The 20,000-nt window shown below is 43.7% G+C and overlaps 2 protein-coding genes across 3 annotated transcripts in view; one reads left to right on the plus strand and one right to left on the minus strand.

Moving 5' to 3' along the window:
* The window catches only part of yipf6 (Yip1 domain family, member 6), a 5,219-nt gene extending 825 nt beyond the window's left edge, over positions 1-4,394 (minus strand). The window contains exons 1-7 of the mRNA XM_053485651.1: positions 4,311-4,394; positions 1,245-1,373; positions 889-967; positions 741-783; positions 462-587; positions 210-367; positions 1-47 (exon numbers count right to left, since the gene is read on the minus strand). The exon at positions 1-47 is cut by the window's left edge and continues 825 nt beyond it. Coding sequence (XP_053341626.1) covers positions 1-47; positions 210-367; positions 462-587; positions 741-783; positions 889-967; positions 1,245-1,373; positions 4,311-4,343 — 615 coding nt within the window. The 5' untranslated portion in view covers positions 4,344-4,394. The remainder of the gene's footprint in view (positions 48-209; positions 368-461; positions 588-740; positions 784-888; positions 968-1,244; positions 1,374-4,310) is intronic.
* Positions 4,395-6,565: 2,171 nt separating this feature from the next.
* Positions 6,566-20,000, plus strand: part of ophn1 (oligophrenin 1) — a 40,153-nt gene continuing 26,718 nt past the window's right edge. For both annotated transcript variants that reach the window (XM_053484710.1, XM_053484711.1), the window contains exons 1-6: positions 6,566-7,067; positions 12,686-12,781; positions 13,377-13,438; positions 16,194-16,265; positions 16,515-16,616; positions 19,850-19,960. In XM_053484710.1, coding sequence (XP_053340685.1) covers positions 6,914-7,067; positions 12,686-12,781; positions 13,377-13,438; positions 16,194-16,265; positions 16,515-16,616; positions 19,850-19,960 — 597 coding nt within the window. In that variant the 5' untranslated portion in view covers positions 6,566-6,913. The remainder of the gene's footprint in view (positions 7,068-12,685; positions 12,782-13,376; positions 13,439-16,193; positions 16,266-16,514; positions 16,617-19,849; positions 19,961-20,000) is intronic.

Consider the following 20,000-nt stretch of genomic DNA (forward strand, 5'->3'; position numbering starts at 1 on the left):
AGCTTTACGATTGGGTGGCTGGCTGTCGGCGAGGAACGCTGTGGAGGCTGTGAGGGAAAAACACACACACACACACACACACACACACACACACAGAGTTTAGGTTTTCACTTCAGAGCTTCAAGTGGATAAAAGTGCCATCTTGTGGCGAGTTGTGTTACTACAACTAAAGTTACTAAGTTCTAAGTTCTAACAGTAGAGTAGAGTACCGAAGGTTGACCAGCCGAAGGAGGCGGTGACGACCACGAGTCGAACGATGAAGCTGAGCAGTCCGTTGGAGCTGAGCAGGACGAGACGACAAACCAACATGGCCGCCGTCAAGGGGAGGATACAGTAACCCAACACACACAGGCTCTGGAAGAATGAGCTACACACACACACACACGAGGGTAAGTGTGGTTGTTGTTTTTTTTTCAAAGACAGTCACCGTGATTGGTCGGTCAGGCCTGTCAGTTACTCACATGGTTCCTCCCAGAAGTTTGGAGTTGACTGTGATGATGATGGAACCGAACCAGACGATAACAAAGACTTCAGCAAACTGAGGACCGCCGTCGTCCTTACTGTCTGCAGTCCCACCCTGCAGCATCCTGACACACACACACACACACACACACACACACACACACACACAGAGAGAGAGAGAGAGAGAGAGAGAGAGAGAGAGAGAGAGAGACAGGTTGGAAGTTGTGCCTCGTAAGTTTATCAAACTCCTGTTTGTTCTGAGTGTGTGTGTTACTTACAAAGCCAGGGCGACACACAGCAGCAAAGGTCCCCACAAATCCCCTACAGGAACAAACACACACACATTACGCTGTGTGTCAGAACATGAACAACTCGTTAACCAATCAGAGTGAGTGATGATGCGCTTTGAGGTGGGCGTCTACTCACAGTCTCGCAGTAAAGCGGAGCTCTTCTTTGGATACATCACGTGCACAAACTTCTGACCTACCGCCTTCAAATCCCTCAGCTACACACACACACACACAGCTTAACAAAATTTTAACAAAAATACATTTTCATGCTTGTATTATTTATTAAAACTCATCATGTCTGTTTGTTCAGAACTGCAGTTCAGAATATGTCCACTAGATGTCATGGTCTTACCTGCTGTGTTTATCTGATTTAATAAATTTTGTTCATGTCACTGTTTGATCTTTTGAATTTCATGTTAAACTGCCAAACTGATCACAAATTTGACTTCAAAAGCATTTAAATGTCAATATGTGCATTTTGAAGAAACGTACTATAGTGTCCTTCACAGGTTCATCCAGAGTTGAGATTTCATCGTTGGCACTCAGGGAGCTCATCGGCACGTTGATCTCACCCTCCACCGGGATATCGTCTGCTATGGAGACATCTGATAACCCTGCGAACTGCACACACACAGACTCAGGATAAGCTTTAAAATGACAACAAAAAATGTTCATGCTTGTACTCTTTATTTACACATCTTATCACGTCCGTTTGTTAAAGTGCAGTCCGGAATATGTCCACTAGAGGTCCCTTTTACCTGATCTCACAGATAACCAGCATGAAACACTCAGACAGACACACAATTTAGTAAACCCAGCTGCTGTGTCAAAAGTTTACACCCCATTAATCTTAAGAGTTTGTAGATACAGTTTTTTAAAACTGTAATTTCACAAAAAATTTTGTTTGATGTGTGAACATTATAGGTTTCCACTGGATTTGGGGCTAAATATTAGATAATCTTTTCAAAATGTACCCAGTTAACAGCAAAATTTTAAATCTACTGTAATTTCATATTTGGTTTTCACTGGATTTGTGGTTGAATATTAGTAAATTGTACAAAATGCACTGAGTTTTAAGTAAGATTTTAAATCTACTGTAATTTCCACTTATTACAATCAACGGAAAAGAAAGGATATAGAGAAGTTCTTGTTTACACTAAGTTGTCCTTCTTTGGTGCTCAGACAAATACACTCCCTGTTCGGTAATCGGAGAGTGAATCACAGATGAGAAATGGAAAAAGTAGATAAAAGGATAAAGATGAAGTTTTGTCTTAAAACCACTCCAGCGTGTTAAAATTCACTTATACCACTTCAGCGCTGTTATTTCAGCCAAAGTGAAAATATGAACTAATCCCAGTCAAAATATTCACTTTATCTTTTCTAATTAATATCTATTGTTGCAGGTGTTTGTTTACATTGAGACAGTAGCGCATTAGTAGATTATTTTACAGTAGATTATTAAATCCCACACATAACTGTTCATAACATCACTTTTACTCCACATTTAGATTCACTGATGGTGCAGATTAAACTTCAGGTAGAGATCTAAGGACTGCAGGAGATTCATTATATTCTGTCTAGACAGTTTTGTGTGATGACGTAACAGAATCTGTCTAACAGACAAACAGACAGAAAACTGGTTTCCGGTCCTCCTGTATATGAAACGTAAAGACATCATTGACAGAGCGAGTTCTGACTGATGTACAGACTAAACCTTTCTTTTTTTAAAATACTGTAGATATTAAGCAAAAGCTCTTTTGAAGACTTTTTTTAGGAGGCCTGAAGCTAAAGTTTGTGCCCCCTGCTGATCAATAGAGTAACGTCCTTTGGTGAGTATCGCAGCTTGTGAACGGTTTTTGTACAGGTGCAGTTGTTTGTTTACATTGAGACAGTAGCGCATTAGTAGATTATTTTAAAGTACAAACCAGATTCCAAAAAAAGTTGTTCTAGAACTTGGATGTACCTTTCAGCATTAATGGTGCCTTTCCAGATGTGTAAGCTGCCCATCCCACACGCACTTATGCAACCCCATACCATCAGAGATGCAGGCTTCTGAACTGAGCGCTGATAACAACTTGGGTTGTCCTTGTCCTCTTTAGTCCTGACGACATGGCTTCCCAGTTTCCCAAAAAGAACTTCAAATTTTGATTCGTCTGACCACAGAACAGTTTTCCACTTTGCCACGGTCCATTTTAAATGAGCCTTGGCCTGCGCTTTTGGATCATGTCATGGCTTTTTTTTGGACCTATAGAGTTTTAGCCGGCAACGGTGAATGGCACGGCGGATTGTGTTCATTGACAATGTTTTCTGGACGTATTCCTGAGCCCATATTGTGATTTCCATTGCAGTAGAATTCCTGTATGTGATGCAGTGCCGTCTAAGGGCCCGAAGATCAGTATGGTCTTCCGGCCTTGACCCTTACGCACAGAAATTGTTCCAGATTCTCTGAATCTTTGGGTTTAACTTTAAACACTTTTTTTAAAAGAAACTCCTTTCCGATTATGCGCCAATATCTTTCGCCGCATTGGGGGAATCGGTGATGTCCATCGTGACTTCTGAGAGACACTGGCACTCTGAGAGGATCTCTTTATACCCAATCATGTTGCCAATTGACCTCCAGCTGATTCTTAGATGTACATTAAACTTTTCCGGCCTCTTATTGCTACCTGTCTCCACTTTTTTGGAATCGGGTTTGTAGATTACTAAATCCTCCACATAAGTGTTTATAACACTATAAGTACTGCAGATGTTTTATGTGATTGAACAGATTAAACACACACAGCTTAATAAACATTCAGTTATTTAATGTTTCTAAGACGTTCTCAAAATGTTTGTATACACACATGAACTCGATAATAATATTATATTTATTAATATTCAGTCATTTTGTTTATTTAACACGCTGTGGGTGCACAAACTTTTGCGTCAGAGCAAAATAGATTTGATTAACAATTATTAACATAAATGTCATTTTATCTCATACAAAGGGTACCTTCTATAAAATAGAAGTAGTTCTATAGTATTTTTTGCTACTAACTGGTTTAACGCGAATATTTATCGATTATTCCTGACAGCTACCTTGAGGAGCTTTTTTCCCTACCCATAATCCGGTCAAACCCCGCCTCCTCTGCGTTCATTGGCTGGTCAGACTCAGGAACAGCCAGATGATTGGACAATTTGACAACACGCTGATTTTTTGATACCGAACAATAAAACAAGAAGACTGACTTATATATCTATACAAAATTCAATAATCAAACTTAAGTTTAACTGACTAATTAAATAATGTTAATTTTCACTTTTTTATTCAATTTGAATAGTTTTTTATGGTCTCGTGATTGAGACAAACAGGAGGCGGGAAAATAAATAACCAATCATAGTTAAGAAACCAGAAAACGGGTGCGGCTAAAATACCAAAGACAACACAGACCACACAGACAAACAGTACCTCAGCCAGAAAGAAATGTTTTTACATTTATACAGTTTAACACGCATTCTAGTTCGCTTATTAACTAGTCAGAATCATAAGTGTAAATAAAACGCGCCAGCTTCTCTTACCAGGGGTTTATTTAACTCGTCCGCTTCCGCCATGTTTCTTCTGAGAACCCGGATGTTGTGACGTCACCAAATAGGCTACGTCGACAAAGCTGAAGCGACACGCGGACACTCGCGCGGATCAAAAGCGCGTTGAAATTGCGCATTTGCAAAAAAAAAAAAGTTCCTGCGCAAATCTCTGACTTGTGGAGTAAAAATTTGCCTAAAGTCTGTTATGATTTAATTTGTTCACAAACAGGAATGGTTCAATCTGATCTGATCATTTTTTACATATTTAGATTTTTACATATTTTTTCTCAGATTTCATACTCATTTCCATAATTTTCTTTTGATTCTGTTTTGCGACAATCAGCATTGTTAAAAATGATATTATACAGATAAAATAAAATAAAATTGAATTAATTATTTATTTCCATTCTTTGAACAGTGTTTGGTTTTCACACAGGCAAAGTCAGTAAAATGTGATTAGCTTCTTAACCAGGATATTAAACACCACAACTTTTTTTTTTATTGGTTTTGTAATCACAAACAGCCTGAATTTCTTAAACACACCTGATAAAACCATAAAGACGGAATCCTGAACACAAGGAAGCTATACACAAGCTATAATTCAGGTAATTCAGGTGTGACGAGACAGAAGTGTTAGGGTGTGTGACGGAGTGTGACGACTCCGGGAGAAGTCCCGTGCCTGTAATTACACACTGAGTCCAATTTTGAGCATCATCACTATTCACTGTGTGTCGTGTTCTTCTACACACTCCCTGAACTGTGGATCAGTGTTTAGGTACGAGAACAACCAGAACCAGGAGAGGCACTGAAACCCTGATTAAAATCCTCTCATCACCAACCAAAAGGAAAATTATCATGCAATGATAAAGTCATAAAAGAGTTCACAATTATTAATACATTTATTTTAAGCATATATTTAAAATATATATATATTTCAACAAGAAAAAAAATCAATAAACAAGAATGGGATGGCACGGTGGTGTAGTGGTTAGCACTGTCGCCTTGCACCTCCAGGGTCCGGGTTCGATTCCCGGCCAGACTCGATTCCCGTCTCTGTGTGCAGGAAGTTTGCATGTGGTGAGTTTCCTCTGTGTACTACGGTGTCCTCCCACAGTCCAAAGACATGTTGGTTGGGTTGATTGGCGTTCCCAAATTGCGTGTAGTATGTGTGTGTGCCCTGAGATGGATTGGCACCCTGTCAATGGTGGACCCTGCCTCATGCCCTAAGTCTCCTGTGATAGGCTCCGCCCCCGTGACCCTAAATGCAGGATGAAGTGGTATAGAAGAGACGACGATGAGTTCTACACAATGTCACTCCATCCTTATGAAAAGCAGTAAAATATTACAGATTCATAATTATAATTTATGATTTTCAATAGTATAAAAGTTCTGCCCTTCACACTCCCATCATGTGGGTTGATGTCACACACACACACACACACACAGGTCTGGGTATTTTACAGAAATGTCGGTTGCATTAATTAGGGTTTTTTTGGTCCCCAAATGAACAATAAAGCTGTTGTCCCTGCCCTCTGCCTTCCCCTTTAAGAGCAGGACTGAAGTGTAGGAGGGCTGGAGCCTGTGCCCCGGGATGCCAGATCAAGCAGTTCAACCTCTAATACACCATTTCCTCACTCACTCATCGTCTATACCACTTAATCCTGTATACAGAGTTGCAGGGGCCTGGAGCCTATCCCAGGAGACTTGGAGCACAAGGTGGGATACACCCTGGACAGGGTGCCAATCCATCTCAGTGCACGCACACACACACACACACACATACACACTCATTCACACACTCCAGGTAGTTATCCTAATCTGCAGGTCTTTGGACTGTGGGAGGAAACCGGAGTACCCGAAGGAACCCACCAAGCACGGGGAGAACATGCAAGCTCCATGCAGACAGAGGAGGGAATCGAACCCGGACCCTGGAGGTGTGAGGCCACAGTGCCTCTATATGATCTTCCATTACATGAACACTTTCCTTCCTTCTCACTTACTCATCGTCTGTATCGCTATGTATTACAGGATCACAGGGGCCACATGGTGGGGTTCCGATCCATCACACACACACACACACACACACACAGACAGACAGACCCTGAGGTGGGAATCGAACCCATAACCTGGTGGTGTGTGGTGTGACGTGACTCCATCCTTCCTTCTCTCCTCGTTTGTTTAAACCTCAGACTTTAATCACTCCAATCTGGCAACCCTGCCCTTCGCCCTACCCCGCTCTTGACAATCCTCCAATTCACCCAGTGTAGGAGAGGATCACACACACACACACACACACACTCGGTGCAGGTTTATCTCGGGCTAAGGAGACAGATCTGACGCTTGTGCACGAGCTCTGCACGGGACAGCAGGGTGAGCGTGCTGGATTTTACACGCACGCGCGCGCGCACACACACACACACACCCACATCCGGGATGTTTACAAACCGAGCTCGCCTTTCTTCCGCGCGTGACCCGTCGGTACCGAGCCAGTCGTGACGTCATCAGCGCTTTTATCCTTCAGTGACTATATAATACACATCATCTCTCTCTCTCTCTCTCTCTCTCTCTCTCTGTGTGTGTGTGTGTGTGTGCTCGCCATGGGACACCCTCCGCTCGAGTTCAGTGACTGTTACTCAGACAGTCCGGACTTCAGAGACAGACTCAAGAGTTACGAGCTCGAGCTCGAGAAGACCAGCAAGTTCCTCAAGGACGTCATTAAGGATGGACATAACGTCATCACCGCCATCAAAGGTAAGCGCGGGAGAAACTGATACAGAGAAACAACAATAACAACAAAAGGTGGGGGGAGAAACCCCTCCCTTCCCCCCACACCGAGCACAAACCTCTACCCATCTGTCTGTCTGTCTGTCTGTCTACCCATCTGTCTGTCTGTTTATTATTGTGTCAGTCCGCCTGTCTGTCTGTCATTCTATCTATCTGTCTATATGTATCTGTCTATCTCCCTATCTCTGTCTGTCTATCCATCTGTCTGTCTCTCGGTGTCTGTTTATCATTGTGTCTCATTGTATCTATCTATCTATCTATCTATCTATCTATCTATCTATTCCTGTATCAGTGTGTTCAGTATGTGGAAGAGGGCAGATAGACCCCCCCCTCCACACCGCTCTGAGACGCAGTACAAGGGAAGCTTTTGATGTTAACTTTATGTCCCTAAGCGAAAATGTGCCTTGGTGACCCCTGATGTCTCCTGATGCCCCCTGATGCCCACTGATGTCCCCTGATGTCCCCTGATGCCCCCTGGTGCCCCTGCAGTAACACTGGAGACTCCTTCTGTAGATGATGCACGTGTTTAAAGAGAGAGAAGGTGGCCGTGTCAATACGTTTGTGAACACTAGGTGTTTGTGAGCGTTACTATAGAAACAAGCGCTTTAATATAAACCTGTCCTGGTGTGAGAGCTGCAGCTGTAGAGAATTAATTAATACCTCCCGACCAATCAGCGCGCAGGATTCACTAGTCAGGACTGATGGATCTGTGTGTACGTAACGCTGATTGTGTGTGCACGCGCGTGTGTGTGTCTTTGGTACTTTACCTTTTTCGCCACGGTTGTTGTTAAAAAGTAGTTTGACTCGGCACCACATCCCGCCGAGGAACAGGAAGTGAGGAGTTTCGACTGTTCACGCTAACATGACCGCTCACGTTTCAGCCTGCTAACACTCAGCTAGCAGAGCGCTCAGCACCCACTGCACGGTCACCTTTTACTTTCAGTATTCCTTTATTCCACGCGGTTACCTTCTCCTTGTCTCGGGCGTCTGTTCTCGGGGTCTTTGTGTCAGTCTGTGGTCCTCGCGAGCGTAAGGTCCGAGGGGGCGGAGTTTGACTGCTGAGGGTTTATATAGAGTTTAAGATCAGACTGGCAGGGGAAGAGATTAGATTTTAGAATTAATCCAGAAAGAGTCAAAGTCACGGCAAGGTCAGATATCTAAAAGGACCAGACGTCTTGGATTCAATTCGTTTGTGTTTCGGTTAGTTTTCTATCTTTTATTTTGTCTTGTTTCCTTTTAATCTAATTTTTTCTCGACTTTGTTTCTTTCTTTCTTTGAAACTAGGTTATCCTTCCTTCTTTCATTTTTCATGTCAATACTCTTTTGAGTATTTACTGCTGTTACCATAGAAACAAGCGCATAATATAAACCTGTAGCGTTTCTATAGTAACATCTCACCAGCACTTACTGTCCCCAAATGTACTGACACGGCGACCAAAAGAAAGAAAGAAGTTAGTTTTTGTTTCTGCCATTCTTTCATTCTTTCTTTTTTAGACAGAGTGTTCTTCTTGTTTCCTTCCTTTCTTTGGTCTCGTGACTCTGTGATCAGGGTTACAGCTCTGAGAAGTGGAGAAATAAAAACAGAGGGATGGAGGGAAGTGAAGGAAAAGATAAGCCCTCTCGGCAGGTGGAGGTTCTCTGAGAACCTTCTCCTGGAGCCTCCTCCATCAGAGCACTGCTCTATGTGTGTGTGTGTGTGTGTGTGAGGTGTGTGAGGTGTGAATGGTGAGTTTTGTGTAAAGTGTGACTATAGATTACGGATGTTCTCTTCCTCTTTTAGCTCTTGTTGTCTCACTCCATCAAATAAAAGCCCTTGATGACTTCCTCATCTCGTCCTTGTGACTTCCTGCTCGACTCCAGCAGAGCTTCCAGTGCAGATCTCCAGCACGCTTTCTCTCTCTCTCTCTCTCTTCCTCTCTCTCTCTCTCTCTTTATATAAACACATACTTCTTTTTGTGTTTCTCTCTCTCTCTATGGAAATATATATATATATATATTTTTCTTTCCTTCTTTTTCTGTCGTTTCAGCAAGAAATCTCTGCGCGCGAATGTGTGTCTAGTTGCACGTTTTATTTTGGGGAAGTGTATTTGTGTGTGTCGAGGGTTTTCTTCCTCGCCTGTGGTGTCACAGACGTTCAGAAACTTTCAGAGGTTCCCCATTGTGGTTTCAGTTGTGGTTCTCACAATTAAGCCCTCGGGAGTCTACTCTGTGCAGTGGGAATAAATCAACGTGTGTGTTTAGCGTGTTAGTGTGTGTCATGGTCACGTGTGTTCAGCAACAGGACACACATTTAGTTTCTCCAGTGTATTAGAAGCTGCAGATCAGAACGGCTCAGGAGGACGAGAAGGTGAGAACATAGTTACCCCATGTGAATGTGAACCTTCACGCCTTCTTGTCTTCTCTTGTCTTCTTGAACCTCCAAACGTCAGAATGATTCAGTGATTCTGCCAGTGTTTGGGTTTTGTGGAAGTGGAGACAATTCTCAACCGTTTAAGGCTGTAAGCCGACGTGTCCTTGTCTTTCAGGATCCAGGTCCATTCTGAACCTTCGTGATGAGAAGAGTCATGGCTGTTTATAGACGTACTGGGCTTTCAGGTTTTTATTTTTACACTTGGCGTGGCCTTCATGCTTTCATCTGAGTGAGGAGGTGTGTCTGTGTGTGTCAGCAGAAGATCCCTTAAGTCCTTTAAGTGTGTGAGGTAGCGCCTCCGAGGATCGTACTTGTTTTTCCAGCACATCCCACACACACAGTCGATCAGACTGAGATCTGGAAAATGCAGTCTGAACAATGTGTGCAGTGTGTAACTAGAGGACACTGCTGTCCATCAGGGGACACCGTCTCCATGAAGGGGTGTTACTCGGTTTGTAACAGGGTTTAGGTTGGTGGGATGTGTCAGAGTGAGGTTTCCCAGCAGAACATCGGCCAGAGCATCGCACCGGCTTCGCTGGTCTTCTTGTACTGCATCTTGAAACGTGATCCACCGGGCCAGGTCACCTTCTCCCATCGCTCTGTGGTCCAGTTCTGGTGCTCACTTGCCAGTTGTGGGTGTTTTTGGTGGAGGACACGGGTGACTTGGACAGCCTGACCGCACTGCAGCTACACAGATTCCATACACAACAAACATGGACATACTGTGTGTTCTGACTACGTTCCATCAGAACCAGCGTTGCCTTTTTTAGCAGTTTGAGCTTCAGCAGTTCTTCTATTAAATCAGACTATAGACTGTATCGTTATTTTGAAAGATGTGACTGATGTAACACCTGTTATTATGAAAGCAGGAGTGGAGTGAAGTCAGTCTCAACAAAGGAACTTTCTGTATGTGTGTGTATGTGTGTGTGTGTGTGTGTGTGTTTGTCCAGCTCTGCAGAAAGAGGCAGCAGCTGTTAAAGTGGCAACTACATTGGCAGAGTAATATAATACACAGTAATGGACAGGATGTATTCCAATTGTGTGTGTGGGTGGATATGTGTGTGTGTGTGTGTGTGATGGTGTATGCATATGTGCTTTTAATCACATTTCCGGTACTGTGGTCAGGAACTGTGTGTATGTGTGTGTGTTGTACCACCATGTTCTTTGAACACACACATTAACATCCGTGTTTTGTGTTCACCTTTATATACGTACATCCGTATATTGTGTGTGTGTGTGTGTCAGGGGGGGATGATATTAAGTCAGAGTAGCTTTTATTTTCATTTTGACTCTATACAGTACAAAGTGAAATGAGACAACGTTCCTCCAGGACCATGGTGCTGCATCAAAACCAAACACAACTACACACGACTAACGTTATACTAAAACAACTCTATCGTACATAAAAAACGTGAGTGCAAGCACCAGTACACGATCCCAGTGCTAGTCAAAGTGATTGTCTACGATGGAATGAAGAGGGGTCTTACAGATCATCTCAGCTGTCCTTACTTTCCACTCCAGGGACCTGAGATCCGAGTTTTTCTAAACCAGGTTGTGCTGCAGCTCCTCAGGATGCTCTCTATAGTCCCTCTGTGGAACCTTGTGAGGTTGGGAGAAGGGAGATGATCTTTTTTTCACTCTTGAGCTTTCCTGGTCATGATTGACTAGGTGAACACTGAGGTGCTCTCAGATTCAGCAGTGAGCAGTCTTTATGTGCTTGCCCAAAGTCAGCAACCACCTTTTACGTTTTGTTTACCAGTTGCTAGTTCTGCTCCAGGACTCCTCCTTTCTGTACACTGACTTGTCGTTTATGTGGATGAGACTCCCCACAGTCGTGTCTTCATGAACTTGATGTGGTGGAGTGAACAGCAGTGGACTGAGCACACAGCCCTGAGGGACCTCAGCACTCAATGTGGTAGTGCTGGAGTCGCTGCTCCTGATCCGGATTGATTGAGGTCTCTGAGTCAGGAAGTCCAGAAGTCTCTGAACAGCATTTATACACAACAGCAGACCAACCCATCCGCATAACAACTTGGCATAGGTTTTACGGCAGATGCCCTTCCTGATACAACAATTTCTTTTTATCTGGGCTTGGGACCGGCACTGCAGCCAGTGGCTGAGATTTGGCCATGGGCTGGAAATCAAACCTGGGACTACCACATTGCAGGTAAGAAACCTAGCACTGAGCCAACAGCATTCGTACATATGTGTCCTTATTGTCCAGGTGTGTCGGGGCCAGTTGGTGATGCCGTCTCTTTTAGTGCAGTTAGGTACAAAACAGGAACTGCAGTAGGTCCATTGAGGGGGGACAGAAGGGTGTAACTTAAAGCACTTCATGATGGGTGAGTGTGGGTGTGCCGGACGTAGTTGTCGTGGCAGGACACCGGACATCTTTGGAGTATGGGAACGCTAGTCATAGCCTCAGCGAGATGTTCAAGATGCCCATAAGAACATTTGCTAGCTGGTCTGCACATTCTCTGAGAACAGGAGTGTTGTCTCCAGCAGCCTTTATTGGGGTCACTGTGGTGGGGTACCTGGTCAACATCAAAATTCTGCACCTCAAATCGAGCATGAAAATTATTCAGTGATGGCCTGCCACATGCGCTGTGTGTCGCCGCTCTCCTGGAAGTGCTCGTGGATTCTCTGGGAGTGTGTGTCTGCGCTTTGTTTTTCGGGACTGTTTGGTCCTTGCTGTTCTCAGGGCCGCTTTATCACCTCTTGGGTTCATACACCTCTGCAGTCATCCACGACTTCTGGTTGCAGCGTATGGAGATCCACTTGCTGATGTAGCTGGTCAGTGATGTCGTATAGTTCTACGAGTGCCAGTGGAGATGCTGTTTGTTGCAGCTTTCATGAACATGAACACGTGTCAGTCAGCATGATCCACAAACTCCTGGGGAGCTGATGGCCAGGATTTTACCCGTCTCAAAACCAGGATGAAGCGCCGGAGGAGGGGTCTGTATGCTGGGATGGGGGCGGGGCTCAGAATGGTACGCGGTAAAGTAATACAGAGTCCTTGCACCATTCTGGGTCGATGCCTACGTTTCCTCTGGTTGTTTTTCAGGCAGTAAAGTTTGTAATCATCTCCCTGTGTGTGTGTGTGTGTGTGTTTATAGCTGTACAGTCATAAACTCATTCTGTCTCTCTCTGTGTGTGTGTGTGTTTGTGTTTATAGGCTACTCTCTGGCGGTACAAAAGTTCTCTCAAACCCTGCAGTCGTTTCAGTTCGACTTCATTGGCGACACGTTAACTGATGACGAAATGAACATCGGTGAGTCACATGATTCACACGCTGCGCTCTGATTGGCCGGACGCCCTTCAGGTTGTTACCTGATTGGAGTGTTTGAAGCAGCTGTGTGTTTTACATCACTGTGATATGTTTATTGTGTGCGGAATGAACGTGTGTGTGTATGTGTGTGTGACTGTGTGTGTGTATACACATTTGCCTGAGTGTGTATTTTTATAACTATTTGGTATTGCTGTGTGTGTGTGTGTGTGTGTGTGTGTGTGTGTTTGCATATTTGTGTAAGATGTGTCTGTGAGTATTTTCATAACTGTTTACTTATTTCTGTGTGTGTGTGTGTGTGTGTGTGTGTGTGTTTAAACAGTGTGTTTGTGTATGTGGGTGTGTATCTGTTTCCAGGTGTGTGTTTATTTTAATGTGTCTTAAACTGTTATTGTGTGTGTGTGTGTGTGTGTGTGTGTGTGTGTGTGTGTGTGTGTGTGTGTGTGTGTGCTAGCTCACTTTTGATCTTAGTATGTGTCCTTATATGGTGTTTATGTATAAGTGTTTATTTCAGTATGTGTGCCTGCCTGGACTTCATTTTGTATATATATGTGTGTGTGTGTGTGGGTGTGTGTTGCAGCTGAGTCGTTCCGAGAGTTCGCTGGTCTGCTTCAGGAAGTGGAGGAGGACAGAATGATGCTGGTTGGTGGATAGACTTCCTGTTTACAGTGCAGCTGCCAATCATCTTGCTGTCTGCTAATGTCACTTATCATCACACACACACACACACACACACACACACACACACACACACCAACAATCATGTGACCCCATCTGTCAGAACAGTCTGGCCCGACCCGAATGAATGTACTATAAGATTTTTTTATTATTTATTTAATTAATTGTTTATTTATTTTAATTTTGAGGGGGGGTGGATGGGGAGGAAGGGGGTATAAACTTTTAACGATTTGTAAATATTATCCATGGTAAACACTTGATCTGATCATTTCTTTGTAATCACAGTAAATCTACTGTTTCTGCACGTATTTGCCCCAGTGGGGGTAACTTTAGGTGACACGACGACACTCAGGGTAAATTTAGCTTCTGTTCCTGATCAGAGGGTCAGAAGCAAAGGTTCTAACCAATCAAAGATGAGAAGGAATTCTTGTAACCAATCACAACGCAGAAGGTGGGATTCATCGGGTAAAGACGGGACACCTGATGGAAAGATTCAGCAGTTTCTTCTTCTTCTTCTTCTTCTGTAGACTCAGTGAAAAAGTGATATTCCTCTGAAACACTCAGCATGTGTGTGTATACAATCTCGAATCAGGATGATTTTATCCAGACTGAGGAAATATTGTCTGTGTGTAAACACAGCTGTAGTGTACAGTTACAGGAATGTGTTAGCGTGTTAGCGTGTTAGCATGCAGCAGGACCTGTTGATCAGGAAACAATGGTGGTGATGAATGATTCTACACCATACATACAGCACAAACCTGTTCCACTACATACACATTCTCACACATACACACACAGTCCTGGTGTAACCAGCATTATGAGGACCATCACTAATATAATCCTGTTGTGAAGTGAATAATCCTGATTGGTGCTGCACCCGAGTCGAACCCAGACTTTAACTTAACGAATACCAAGAAAGCATTTCAGCTGCTTTAGTTTGCGTGTTGAAGACGTTTTCCTCGTGGGGACCTGCACACAAGGTCCAATTCCTTAAGTCCCAACTCTTTCAGATATCGGTTCTTTCCTATTCTTGTGGGGACTTCTGTTCTTCATTAAGAGAAGAAACATTGATGCACACATTGACATTATGTAACTGTCTGTCTCTTTCTGTCACTCTGTCTGTCTGTTTCTCTCTTTGTTTCTTTGCTTCTCTTTCCCTGGGTATGAGGAAAGTGTGTAGAAGGCTCTTTGGTGTCTTGCCAAGTTGTGAATTTTACAACAAAAAAAAAAGTTACAAGGCACCATGGCCTCTGAGACTGGTGTTGAGACTCTGTCGCTCCGACATGGCGTCCGGTGTGTGCTGTAGGACGGTGTACAGGCGGAGGAGGTGCTGCCAGCGGTGGGAGAGATGTGAGAACATCTACTCTGCCTCCAGGATGAACAAAGCGGTGGTGGTGTTTCTGACAAAGTCAAATCTTGTGAGCTCCTGACGAAGAGCGGAATATGTGTGAAATGATCTGACCTACTGACACTCACCCCTCTGTCTCGCCCTGCTACACGAGTGGTAATATCCAACATGCCCCTGTTTATGAAGGAGCTCACCCGCTTCAGGAAGTTCATCAGCCCCATGAGAGCTATCCCGTCCTCCCGCCGGCAGATTTTAATGACTTTAAATGACAAAGAAGGAACACACACTATAAACTTCAAGTGTAAAGAGGAAGGAATCAGGTACATTCTTTTTGCCACCATGGAGCGGCTTAGGTGTTTTAAACGCGGGGATGTTGGACATAAACGTCTGAGCTGTCCCCACGGAGCTGTTTAGCTAGGGAGCTCAGGGGACGACTCGGACGGTATACAGCAGCATGGGGACAGCTAGACGGAGAACACCGAGGAGCCCGAGCCTGCTGCAGGCCTCATCGACCCCCGGAGCAGCGACATACCCGAGTCAGAACTTATAAAGGTCTGTCTTAAACACACCGGCACCACAGGGACACACACACCTCACCCGGCGCTGACATGAACACTGACATCACTATAAACCAGACAGTTGTACAGTATACAGCGCTGACAGTGACCCCGCCCCTAACATCTCCACCGAAAGGGTACAGGAGCCACAGATCAGCACACCACCACCGACACCGCAAGAAAACACTGCAGCTAGACTGAGGAGAAAAGGATAAGAGGAGACATGTCCACCACAGAACCGATCAGTAAACGGAAAACACGCCAGGGCACAGGAGGGTGGAGGAGGAGGGTGCAGCACAGCACACACACACACACACACACACACACACACACACACACACACACACCTATGGACCCTGAAAAACAAATTAAACTTTAGTTAATAACAAAAAGTAACAAAAAACAAAAACCCAGCGTCACTCAGGAGGATGTGAAGATGGACAGTAACTGAGCAAATCATAACCCTTAAACAGGACTGTCAATCAATAAACTAAAAACTAAATGGAGGTGTTGTTAATAGTGGGGGTGGGGCTTAGTGGGAGGTCATTTACAAAAAAAAAAAGTTAATATGTGAATAACACCAGACACATGAAGAGAAATGAGGACGTGTAAATAAGTTTAACATTGTTTCAATTGTGTTAAAATCTCTCTCTCTCTCTCTCTCTGTCTGTCCATCTGTTTGTGTGTCTTTTGTCTCTGTTTCTGTCTTTTGTCTCTATTTCTGCCTCATCCTCTCTGTGTCCTCTTTGTGTTCTTTCACTGTTTGTCCATCTGTCTTTGTCCTCTTGGTCTCTCTCTCTCTCTCTCTCTGTAGGTGCAGAACGCTTGTGATCTGCTTATTAAACCTCTGGAGAAGTTTAGAAAAGATCAAATTGGTGTAACAAAAGTAAGTAAAACACACACACACACACACACACACAAACACACGTGTATGGAACGTTTGGATTGCTCTGATTCAACCTCTGGCTCACAGCAGCTTTTCCACGTGTCATTTTTCCAACGGCTTTCTGATAGACCATCTCCCCCTCCCACCCCCTGTCTCATTTCATCTGTCTGTCTCTCTATTTCTCACTGGCTTGGGAAAAAGCTGCTCAGAATGTGTGTGTGTGTGTGTGTGTGTGTGTGTGTATTTCAGGAGCGACGTAAGAAGTTTGAGAAGGAGAGTGAGAAATATTACTCTCAACTGGACAAGCACCTGAACCTGTCGTCCAAAAAGAAAGAGACCCAACTACAGGAGGTGAGACAGACAGAGAGACGGAGACAGAGAGAGACAGAGGGAAGGACCAAGAAACTGATAGAGAGAGAGAAGGACAGACAGAGAGTCTGAGAGAGAGACAGATTTCTACAGGGATTACAGTTCTTCGTTGTTACGATTGGATTTCTGTCAGAGCTCATGTAAAGGATCAGAGAAGATCTGAACAGGGAAAAGTGAAGTACTAATTAGACGATAGACGATGAAACGGCCCCAGGGTATCCTTTAGCAGGCTAATCAATTAACACATCTAAACACGCACTCAGTCTACATACACACCAATGTAGGTATATGTATTGTAACATCAAAATATATTTTTCTAAACATGACCAACAACCCCACGACCCCCAAATTACCCAAGTCTGAATTTCCAGTAGTTAATTAAGATTGCAATCAAAGCCAAAGTCTGAGAAGGGAGCTCCCTGCCGTCTCACCAGTCCAAGTTAAAATAATCCACAAGGAAAGTGTACTCCAGCGGCTGAGAAGGACAGTTTGTAGTTCAATAGTCCTGAGTGCTGAGCTCAGCTCCATTCACACACTGATCTCCCCTCAGCCCTATAACACACTGTTATTAAAGGAACATTAACAGTTGTAATGAATTTTTTGTAAGTCGCTCTGGATAAGAGCATCTGCCAAATGCCTAAATGTAAATGTAATTAGCTGCCTCGATAGTGGAACATCAGGGGTTTGAGGGTTTTGCTCATGTCATTTTGTCAGGCTTCTACTGTTGGTGTGGGTTTGTGTTGTGTGGAAGGTAAGAGGGAAGGGAAGTACAAGTTGGAGTCTTTTTGCTGTCTGGATCATAAGACTGATCAGAAGGTCACACGTTTAAGGTCACACGTACTACTACAGTTGCCACTGTTGGGCCCCCGAGCAGGGCCCCTAACCCTCACCTGCTCAGATTAATACTGCGATAAATGCAGTTCCTTCTGCATAAGCGGACAAGGCAGATTAGTATTACTTGACTACCAGAAGAGACTACTCAGGCACTGGGGGGTCAGTGGCAGGTGTTTCACCTGCCATGCCGAGGGGCCCGGGTCGCATCAGGAAGGGCATCCGCCATAAAACGCTTGTGCCAAGCTTGTATGTGCAAACCAGATGGTCCATTGTGGTGACTCCTTGCCAGGAGCAGCTGAAAGACCACCAACAACCAGACGAGACTACTCGCATAGATTTTGTGGCACTCCTGTTCTGCATGATATGTTAAGTTGCCCCTCCCCTTATTGATGTGTTGCTGCTTCCATCGTTCCATTGATGTTGAACCAGAGCTGTCTCTTCAGCACTGGGTGGAGACCAGGCTCCTGTAAGAGTACTTGCTCATCTTGAAGACGTCCGTATGGATGATGGATGGGGGTTAGTGCCCAAAATGTTTGTACAAAGTTTTTTTGTACTTTGTACTGAACTGCAATTCCCAGCTGTATCTTCTTGGTCACATCTAAAGAGAAAGATGCGTTCTAATTTAGTTGCCATCTTATTTATGTATCACTTCTAACAAGAGATGTTATCACAACGCAGTATTCTAGAGAATGAAAAATCTAATATATATTTTTTGAAAATAAAAAGTATCCATTTATAAATGTATATGTAGATTTATTAAGTTGTCTGTAATGAGCAAGCCAGAGGACTAAAATTGCTGAGAAGAGTTTTGTACCCAAGTTTCCATATATATATGATATATACAATACATGTATGATCTCACTATCTGGTATCTGGGTGGTGGGGAAAACTCCCTGAGACAAGATGAGGAAGAAACCTTGAGACGAACCCAGATACCAGATAGTGAGACCGAACATATATCATGCGTACCATACGTGAGTCAAAAGTAATAGCTTTACTTTTTAAAAAGGAAAATGTGTTTTGGTTAACACGATACTTTGATACTTTTTATTTTCAATATTTATATTAGATTTTTCATTCTCTTTACAGCAATTTAGTCTTGAGAGACTGCTCTCACAAGCTATCACAGTGAATGTCCTTCAGAGCTGTCTTCATGCTTTCTAAGCAGAACCGTCCTCAGAAGTCATATGTCACACACTTAAAGTAGACCACCAGTAGACTTCATCAACACTTCGTGGTCTCCAGGTTCTCCAACCAGAAGCAGGTGATATCATCCACATGTGGGATGGCGTAGTTATCATCTCTGACACTTGATTTTGTCAGGTGATGGTCTAGATCTCTGGCATCCTGGACATGGCAGGTACAGAGCGGCCGTTCAATGACAGATGGGTGGTGGGAATGGAATCTGTTCAATGACAGATGGGTGTGGCATGGTCGAGTGGAGTGCACATTCTGCTACCCTAGGCTTTCTGGGACCTGTCGGGTCCCTTTTCCTTGGTTCTGGTGACTGTCGTTCAGTGCTGGAGAGCTGGCCCATGGGCAAGGTTCCAGTGTCTTGGGGCACCCACTAAAACGTGAAATGAATTCATGTGATCATCGTCCACTCTTTTGTTTCTTTTAGCTCCAGAGTGGGGAGTGCACATTTTACAACCTCCACATTTTTTTGAGAGATGAACAGGAGCGTTTCTCCGATGACATGCCCAGGGTGAAAATCAGCCCACTTGATCCCTCCTGACACAGACACGCAAAATAATCTGAAAACATTATTAAAGTAATGTAACAAAAATGGGTATCCCAATAAGTCCAGAGACCAGCCTTAAGTTTACTCCATCCTGGTTTTAAGAATTAAGTACAAATACAGTGGGGCAAAAAAGTGTTTAGTCAGCCACCAATTGTGCAAGTTCTCCCACTTAAAAAGATGAGAGAGGCCTGTAATTTACATGATAGGTATACCTCAACTATGAGAGACAAAGTAAGAAAGAAAATCCCGAAAATCACATTGTAGGATTTTTAATGAATTAATTGGTAAATTATGGTGAAAAGTAAGTATTTGGTCACCTACAAACAAGCAAGATTCCCGAAACAATAGACAGACAATGCCCTAATATGATGACCTCATCTATTCATTGGCCTGAAAAAAAGAATCAGTCAAAAGATTTTTTTGCTTTAATTCTTGTGCATATGGAGAGAGAGAGAGAGAGAGTCAAAAAGACAAAGAGAGACACATGCTGAGAGACAGAGAGACACAGAATTGCAGAAGAGAGTAATCCGTAGGCATACAGAGAGAATCAAAGACAGAGAGAAAGACAATTGTTTGTGTATATGTGTATGTTTAGAGATTGTGTTTGTTTTAATGTGTGTGTACGTATTTGTGTGTGAAGGCCGATGAACAGCTGGAAAAGGAGAAACAGATGTTCTACGAGTCATCAGTGGAATATGTTTATCAGATCCAACAGGTTGAAGACAGGAAGAAGTTTGACATTGTGGAGCCCGTACGTAAATGATCAGAAGGCGTTTCCGTAATTACAGGAA

This window comes from Clarias gariepinus, chromosome 24, assembly GCF_024256425.1.
Source record: "Clarias gariepinus isolate MV-2021 ecotype Netherlands chromosome 24, CGAR_prim_01v2, whole genome shotgun sequence".
Classification (NCBI taxonomy): Eukaryota; Metazoa; Chordata; class Actinopteri; order Siluriformes; family Clariidae; genus Clarias; species Clarias gariepinus.